The following is a 9,672-nucleotide window of genomic DNA, read 5'->3' as shown; positions in this document are numbered from 1 at the left end:
TTCTGGGATTTTGCATTTTGTCATTTCGAGCTGATTGGAGACCAGAGCAGCCAATCAGATATTTTTGCATCCAAGTCTGTGATTGGCTGGTTTTGTGGCACAAATATAACGGTGTGCAGAAAGAGTTGAGCACGCACGGGCAGAAATGTTGAGAGCGCGAGCAACACATTGGGAGTGAGCGCAAATGCAAAAACTGAGCGAGATGGGCTGCTATTGTGTGTGTGTGTGTGTGTGTGTGTGTGTGTGGATAATAGCAAACACTGAAATACGTTTTTTGCACGCAGCAATGAATTTTGTTCACTCAAATTTAGCTTTTCTTGGCTCAAAATAAATTTCTCCTCAAAATGCAACACTTGCACCTGCAAACTTTTTTTACATGCGCTCAAATTTTTTTTTACGTGAGCCAATCCAGCACTCCGTGGCTCCCATGCCACTGTCTGTTTCCGCTGGCAGTTCAGGAGAACTGTTTCAGCCATCCGCCTCTGCTGGAGGGTCCGAGGGGCCGGTTCAGCCACCTGTTTCCGCTGGAGGGGCCGGGAGGCCCGTTCAGTCGTCTTCTGTTTCAGCTGGGGTTTCAGGAGAACCCAGCCACCATCAAGTCTCGTCATCTGGGGGTTCTGGAGAGCCGGCCAGCACATCCTCGCGTCCGCTGACGGCTCTGGGGAGCACATTCAGCCACCTCCTGAAACATCACCACCTACAACTTCCACACCGTCGCCTGCAACGTCTGGTCCTGGTCCTTCCTCGTCTGGTCCTGCGGTTGCCACACCGCCGTCTGATCCCGCTCGGCCTGTACCACCTCGCCTTTGCCGGCCGCTTTCCAGGCCTCTAGTTGGATGTCATGGCCGTCGCTGGCTTCCGCGTGGCTGGCCTCCGGACTTGTTCTGTCGCCACTGCTGGCTTTGCAGTCGGCCTCCGGACCTGCTCTGTTGCCGCCACCGCCTTCCGCGTGGCCGGCCTCCTGATTTGATTCACCTGCGTTGCCGCCGCTGCTGTCCACACGGCTGGTGTTCTGGGAATCAATCCTACCTGACAAACCATCCTACCCGTTGTTTCTACGCATGTGCACAACACAAAATTCAGTGGCAAACCATCCTACCTTTGTGAATATGAGCTAGAAATATACTCTGACGGGTAAAATTACGTGCCAAACCATGCTAGCTTTGCGAATGTGACCTACAAGCATACTTTACCGGGTAAAATGAAGTGGCAAACCGTCCTGGTTTTATGAATATGAGCTACAAGCACACTCTCATGGGCAAAGTTAAGTGGCAAACCGTAATACCTACTTACATTTGTGCTGGAATTACTGTGACAGCAGAAATGTGCATAAACTACTCACGGTAGGACGTTTTGCCAAAGTAGGACGTCTTGTCAGAACACCGGCTCCCTGAACTGTTTTGGATTTGGCTCATGTGCTGTCAACCTCCAGGTTGACTCCCTGAACTTTTTGATTTGTGGATTCATGTTTGATCTAGTTTTGTGTTGAACTGTTTTTGTGTGTTTATGGACTCGTCTGGACCTGTTCTCCTTGTTTTTTTGTTTTTTTTTGTTTTGTTTCTGTTTGTGTGGGAGCCCCATCAAAAAAACCTGTCCATTATGTTAGCAGTGTACAAGCATTCATTTTTTTTTTTTTTTTTTTTTTTTGTTTAATTCATACCGCGCTGCCCCTGCAATGGCTTTGCACCCTAGGAGGGTTACAACAGTGGTTCCCACTGTACTATGGTACCACGGTTAAAAGTTTGAATCCATATCCAATGCTCCGGGCCTTGCTTTCTTTTCACTTGGTCTCCTTTGCACACACAAAATCTCTACCTTTTCTCAATTACATCATCCCACTCTCTCCCTTTACCAGTCATAGTCCCTATATTTAAAGTCACCTATGCACTGCTGTCTTTCTTTCCCTATCTCCTCTTCCTTTGTCTAACAGTAAGAGTAGCACAGTTTCCACATGCATCTTGTTCTCCAGCCACTTTGATATTTAAATCCCAATCTTCTCTTCTCCGCTGTTTTTCTTTCCCTCTTTCTTTCTCCCCTTTCTTTCCCCCAGTCAAGTCTGTCCCGTATTTAGCAAGTGAAAATAAAATGAAATAAACAATAAAAGGTGAATAAAATAGACCATTACGGCAAGGCTGGGATGGTCCATTTGGTAAAGTAAATCCGTTGGGCATCTTTCTTCGCCTTTAGACAATAATTCTGATGGCAAAAGAGCCAAACGGGACAGGCAACAAAAAAATAAAAATAAAACAAAATAAAAAAATCCCAATCTTGATGATCCACATGTTTTGTTTGGCAAAGATTTAGCTTTGAGCACACTGGCTTGTGCCATTCTTAGCACTTAAACTACTGACAAAAAATAACTAAAATAAAAGTTAACAAATGTATACACTTGGCCTCATCACTCACTAGTTGTTGCTGATAGTCTGCATATTTTGGATAGTATGGTAATGAATCAGGTATTAAACTGCGACAATAAAAAGGTCTTTATAGTAGAAACTAATGGGCCCCACAGACACCCTCAAACTGGTCAGTCAACCCAACCTCACCAAGTCACATACTGAAATGTAATAATTACAACAGAAATAAAAATCCAAAATGCAAAGACTAATGAACCTGATAACGAATGCAGACACCATGTTAACACCAGGTGTGAGCAGATGTTTAGTTGGCTGAAGCATGGGAAAGCAGCTACCTTCTGGACTGCAGGGAGTCTGTTTTTAGTCCGGTCACACAGAAGATCTTGTGGCTGCTGCTGGGAATCCCACATCCCAGATTCAGGATGATTTATCACTAAACCCCTTGCAGCATGAGGTGACATCTGACTTCTTAATATTTTATTTTTTCACTCGGTGGTCATAGAAAAATCGGAGATTTAATTCTTTTTTAAATGTGAATACTCTGCCTTTTCAGTTTCATAAATCCTTTAACACAAAAAATATATATGTATAATGTATCTTTTAAAGTTAATATTTTACACCACTGCCACCACTCCTGAATCTTTAATGTCTAATCAGCTATTAATTTTTTATTGGCCTTTGCCCGAGTGATATATGGCCCATTCTGCTTCTGCTAAATCATGTGGTCAGAGACTTTAATGACCTGTGAGTGCCAAAGATGCTGCTGCTGTAAAAACAAGAACATCTCAAACACTTTATCACCTTGTCTTACACACACACACACACACACACACACACACACACACACACACACACACACACACACACACACATGTGTTTCAATAAATTTTTTTCAGTTGATGGGAAATCCTTGACATCATGCAAGATTTTAAACTACTGGAAAATCACTGGGGTTATAAGGGACAGAAACGCATGCACACACTTTGTGTATGCACAAAGTGTGTGCATGCGTTTCTCTCAGCAGACTGAGAGACAGCTTCTTCCATCAGGCCATCAGACTGCTGAACACGTCATAAACACCTCACCTTCACTACTGGAACTCCAACATTATGCACTCCATACTGTACAGTAATGCCACTGTTTTGCACATGTCTCAACTCTGTAAATTTTTATATATTTTATTTATTGTTTACTCTATTTAATTTGTAAAATATGTGTACACACACACGTACAAAAATATTTAGTATACACATCCAGAAATGCATATACTATTATATATTGTACATATATATTAGTTTCAGATGTAGCCATTCTTGCATTTTGCTTGTTACATTATTGTATTTTGCACAACTCTGTTGCTTGTGAAGCTCGCACACAAGAATTTCACTCACATGTGCTGTACCAATGTACCTGCACATGTGATGTGACAATAAAAGTGATTTGATTTGATTTGATTTGCTATGGTGTTTAGTGTGGTTTAACCTGTTAAGGGCAAAAATGTAAAGAAAAATTCTATCAAACCCTGTAATCATAGTTTTCCTACTCTTTTTAAAGCATGGGGCGGTGGCGTGGTGGTTAGCCCTGTTGCCTCACAGCAAGAGAGGTTCATTGCTGATTCTAATTGATTCTAAATTGGCCATGGTGTGAATGTGAATGGTTGTCTGGACAACCCTGTTGACTTATACTCCCCAAGTTCCACTGTAGGTTTCTGTTTCATTTTTAGGGGTTTTATGATGCAGGAAATGTTTGCATTTTCTGCATTTGAATATACACATTGTTGGGAAGCACTAATGCAGAAAAATGTTTGTAAGTTAAGCTGGGCATACACTGTGCAATCCAGTCGCGCGATTCAGCTCCTGCTCAAACTGTATGATTGACTTGACGCAGGGGTTAGAAGTTCGTAGGTCACGATGCAGGGTCTCACACTATACGGCCCGATGCTCTGATGCGACCTGAGTGCTCAAACTGTGCCTCCATAACATGAAGGTTATAACAGAAAATCTGTCGCTCGCTCTCCCTCTCTTTCTTTCACTCACACAGACACGCACACCACCACCATCAACTTTGCTAAATTGCTAATGGAAAAACATTGATCAAGCAGCTGTGATTGAGCAGTAATGTAAATCCAACTATTTTCACGGTTGTTGTGGTCGTGATAATTTTGTGAAGCCACATTGAAAAGGCTCGGATGAGTTCTACAAGTTGTGCCTCCATCGCTTGTGTCCAAATCACAGGCTGCACTGCTGTGCTACTCCGTCTTTTTGACCGACGTTCATGTGTTTGCGCGTGCGCAGTGTGAGCGGCTGCGGCGACACCCTCACGACGGTCAGGAAATCCTCCTGACCAAGCATTGATGATCGGGAGCTGGTCGTATACTATACGATGCACGACGCACGATGAAGGCCAAACTCGGGCCGATCACCAAAACGGTCGCACGACTCAAAAATCGGCTCAAAATGAACAGTCCGGGCACCTTCCCTACCATGTTCAAGCATAACATCAAAAATATTCAATTTGGTTTGGGCAGGCACACACCTGAGATGGAACTTTGATCATCCAAACACACGTAAAAAAAAGTAAAATTATTTCATACCATACAAATTTGAGTGCTAGACAGTAGTTAACCCTTTAAGACCTAGCATAGAACCAAGTCCGCCAGAGCTTATATTATATTTTTACATGCTGTAGTGCCATTTTTGGGAGCATTTCAAGTTGATATACATCAATATAACCATTATAGCCCAAATTCTAATAATATGTCTGCATTAAGTGCATAGTAATTACATAAAATGCAAAAAATGCGATAAACTACAAAACAAATTGAAAATCGTGGTTTTTTTAACATATATTTCTAGTTAGAGAAATTTAAGAGGCTTATCCCTCAAAACTGTAAATGCAAAAAAGTTGCACAAAATAGTTTCCCACCACAGGAAATTTATTTTAAGTGTTTTCATAGTTATATTTTTGAAATACACCAATTTTCATATACTGAAGGAAAAACGAAAATAAATATTATAATGCAAATTTGCAAAAAAACAGCATGTGTATCAAAATAAACTATTTCCAGCAGTGCAATATAAGTCCTAAGCATCCCAGAAACGATACAGAAAGTCATAAAGTCAAACATAACTTTTAAAAACACAAGTATAGGCTCATAAGGCCCTGATGGTAAAAAAGACTACATTTCCGCAAAATGACGTCACTTCTGGTTTCGGGCAGGTCATGGTGGACATGCGATAGTTCGCGCTGATGGACGTAGGAAGTGTTACAAACCGCTGATCGGATCGGCAAAGCGTGTTTCTGGAATATTATGTTTGTTGTTGCTGCAAGTGCTTTTTATGCAGTTTTTGCAAAGCTTTATGTGGAAGGGGACTGTGACCTAGGACAAGCTGATGGCATAAGATGTAAGTACAACTCCTCCGGTATCATATGCAAAAAAAATTATTGCGCTAGCTTATGTGCCCGCTCCGACCGGCTTTAAAGGGTTAATAGCAATATTGATCACTTTATTACCCAGTTGTCTTCGCCCGATGTATAGTGTTCTTTTCCACAGATGTGTAATATCAGAAACAGTTCTGTATTCTTTGTGGAACTCCTCCTTACTCCACCTGGTCCCGTCAGAATGGCAAAGAGTGAACTCACTCCCCTCAGTACGCTCTGGCCAGAAGTGTTCTTTGCCTATGGTAATTAAATTATCATATGTTTCATGGCCTTGCAGAATGATTCGAGGTGGAGCTTTATCCATTATTAACTTCTGGTACTGTCCACACTTTCTCAGAGTTCTTGGCTTCCACTCCATGGGAGCCAGTCTGACCTAGCATCAAGGAAAAAAAAAAGAAAGTTATTTTTTAATATATTGCTGACAGTCATACACGTAGCTTCAATTTTTAACTAACCTTCAATAATGATTTGCCATGGTCCAAACGTTTATCATTCAATGGAAACTGCCTTTTCTTTACTTGAGGCTGTAGTAGTTTCTTGGCTTTACCAAAGGCCTCTGCTGCACCTGTAATGGATGAAGCAAGCAAGTTCTATATTACAATTGATCTTAAAGCAAAATAATTGGGTTTTCTTACTGAGAAATTCATTGCCACGTGTTGAAGTAGTGTCATCTGCAATATAAATAGGGCAGTGATGTGAAACGTGGTTTATAGAATTCTACTACAATAACAGACTACTGCACAGTCATCTGCTTTCAAAATGTATTGCATCTATAAATAAAGTTGTTAAAGTGAATTGTTAAATGTTGTCATTTTTATGCTTACCATCTAATCAAATCAAATCACTTTTATTGTCACATCACATGTGCAGGTACATTGGTACAGCACATGCGAGTGAAATTCTTGTGTGCGAGCTTCACAAGCAACAGAGTTGTGCAAAATACAATAACATAAACAGGCAAAATATACGAATGGCTAAATCTGAAACTAATAAATATATGTACAATATATAATAGTATATGCAAAAAAAAAATAAAAAAAAATTTCTGGATGTGTATACTAAATGTTTTTCTACGTGTGTGTGTGTGTGTGTGTGTGTGTGTGTATACACATATTTTACAAATTAAATAGAGTCAACAATAAATAAAATATATAAAAATATACAGAGTTGAGACATGTGCAAAACAGTGGCATTACTGTACAGTATGGAGTGCATAATGTTGAAGTTCCAGTAGTGGAGGTGAGGTGTCTATGAAGTGTTCAGCAGTCTGATGGCCTGATGGAAGAAGCTGTCTCTCAGTCTGCTGGTACGGGACCGGATGCTGCAGAACCTCCTTCCTGATGGAAGCAGTCTGAACAGTTTATGGCTGGGGTGACTGGAGTCCTTGATAATCCTCCCCGCTTTCCTCAGGCAGCGCTTCCTGTAGATGTCTTGGAGGGAGGGAAGCTCACCTCCAATTATTCGTTCAGAGCACCGCACTACTCGCTGGAGAGCTTTGCGGTTGTAGGCGGTGCTGTTGCCATACCATCTCTACATTGTTTCAAACTCTGTGATCAAAGGAATTCCTTTGTCCCCCTCCCCAGCTTCTCGAGGTTCTGGGGGGAGGCTGTAGTGTTTTATCACAAGCACAACCCTTGTGAAGGTTTGTTTGATGTTTGGTAAGCTTCCTGCCCTTTTTATGGCTTCACTGTGTTGTTTATGGTGAACCAATACAGGAATTGAACCATATATTGGGTGTGGGGGAGATTACCCCCTTTATGACCAAGGATGTTGTTAGAAACAGATGTGATCAGGAAGTCACGCACACAGAGAGAGACACACACACACACACACACACATTCTTGCACATGTGCTTACACGTGCACACACACATACAGTGCCTTGTCTTTGTAACCAAGCGGGGTTTTACGAGGGGAGGTGTTTGTGTAAACTATTGTAAACTATTGTTTATTGTAACAGTTTTTTCAAGAAAAGGCAGCGAGCGGAAGCCGGAGTCGGGGTCATTTGTGATAGGATTCGAAGTGTGTTCCCGAGATACCGACGAAGCCTCCCTTGCGCAAGTAAATCGATCGATCGTTGTTGCCTTATTTTTTCCTTCACGGGAATAAGTCTCTGAGTCAGCGGGCTCTGAGTTTATACTCTACAAAAGCGGTTAGTCAATCATAACCTGCTAAGCATATCATGTTAAATAAAGGATATTATTTTACATGTTGTTCAAAAGTATCAAAACCTACCTGATTTTTCTGCTGTCAGGAGCTTTTTTACATTGTTATCAAAGCCTTTTTGGGTAATCTCACCTTCAAATTAAATTTTAAAAGGGTAAGGAGTTACAGATTGACTGTAGGAGCCAGATCCTACATGACTATCTAACTTTTCAATTGCAATAAAGTCTTTTAATTTTGTGAGAAATCCATCTTTTGTCAATTTTTTTTTAAATCAGGCACTCCGACAATATCAGAAAGTAATAAATATATACGTCTTTTAACATGCATATTAATTAAGAGAAGTAAACAGGAATACCAAACAATGTTAAATCATTAAAGCACGATATTGTCAGGGTTCTTTGCAGTTAAAAAATGAACTTGCAAGCATTACAAAAACATTTAATAAAGTGTTTGATTACCATTTTCAAGGTCTTTTTTCAGCTGCTCGTAAGCTTTCAGCTTGTCCATTTGCTGAAACGTATACAAAACAATTGCTAAACAGTTTAAATTTAAATGACATTTCACCACCACTGTCGCTAGCTAGAATGACTTAGCCAGACAAAAATAGTGCTGATTTGGTTTCGTACAAAACTAGCTTTCCTTCTCTGATATGTAAGTTTCACAACATAACCGCAATGTAATATAACACAACTGTGGTAAAAATATGGACAAAAGGGAGAAAAAGTTAAACTTACCTTAGGAATCTGAACCGTGGTAAAACTCCGGTGAGGTCAATGACGTTACACTCTCCCACTGTCACACGTTGATGACGTATTTGGAAATCAATTCGGGTGGGACATGACAACAGTGCCATCTTTTCATTCTTCCTATTCTTTTATCTCTACTGGTTGGCCCTGAAGTAATAAAGCAAAAACCTATGTCACAAACAACAACTTTCCTGATGTATGACCTTGACTAGAAGCCAGGGATGTCAAATTCTGGCCCTCATGGACCCCTATCATGCACGTTTTAGATGTTACCTATACCAACAGAGCCAATTCAAATCAAATAATCCCCAAACACCTAGTTGTGCAGAAGTCTGTAAATGATTCTTTAAATCAGCTGTGTTGACGTATGGAAACATCTGAAACCGGGAGGACAGGAGCCTTGAGATCCAGAACTGCACATCCCTGCACTGAACATGGCACAGGGGGGATTTACACTCTATTCATAACATGGAGCTGGCAGATAGGATAAGTAATGAGAGGAATTAGATAGACCGCACAGTGTAGTGTAAGTGCTGCGTTATGGTAAACTTTAGTAATATTGATGTATAAAGAACAACACTGGCTGATGATGAAGTACAGTCAGCTGGCATGGTGACACTGCCAGTATTAACCTGCAACCAAATCTGCAGCTCCACACAGCAATGTTACGACTTGGATTATATCTTATAACCAGAGATGGGCAATAACGCGTTACTGTAATCTGATTACTTTTTTCAAGTAACGAGTAAAGTAAGGGATTACTATTGCAAAAACAGTAATTAGATTACCGTTCCGTAGGAACGCTGCGTTACTGCGTTACTAAAACCGCGTTACTTCCCCCCCCCTTCTCACCGTCTCTTCTCCCTTTGGTTTTCTTTCTTTCTCTCCCCCTCTTTCTCTCATTCATTCCCCCTGTCCTATTTATTTAAAAAAAAAAAAAAAAAAAAAAAAAAAATGACAAAG

At 40.9% G+C, this 9,672-nt stretch overlaps 1 protein-coding gene across 1 annotated transcript; it reads right to left on the bottom strand.

Moving 5' to 3' along the window:
• Window positions 1–697: 697 nt before the first annotated feature.
• Window positions 698–8,470, bottom strand: LOC146583792 (uncharacterized). Its single transcript, XM_085262331.1, has 7 exons — window positions 8,422–8,470; window positions 8,033–8,095; window positions 6,434–6,469; window positions 6,254–6,363; window positions 5,860–6,171; window positions 4,893–4,923; window positions 698–1,029 (listed from the first exon to the last, which is right to left on the bottom strand). The coding sequence occupies exons 1-7, from the start codon at window positions 8,468–8,470 to the stop codon at window positions 698–700; spliced, it is 933 nt and encodes a 310-aa protein (XP_085118457.1).
• Between the last annotated feature and the right edge of the window lie 1,202 nt (window positions 8,471–9,672).

Source organism: Mchenga conophoros, linkage group LG1 (genome assembly GCF_057382185.1).
Source record: "Mchenga conophoros isolate Kocher_MC1m ecotype Shallow Benthic linkage group LG1, M_conophoros_male_GT1.1, whole genome shotgun sequence".
In the NCBI taxonomy this organism is placed as follows: Eukaryota; Metazoa; Chordata; class Actinopteri; order Cichliformes; family Cichlidae; genus Mchenga; species Mchenga conophoros.
The sequence above is the reverse complement of the archived record's forward strand: the minus strand, read 5'-3'. Positions and strand labels throughout refer to the sequence as shown.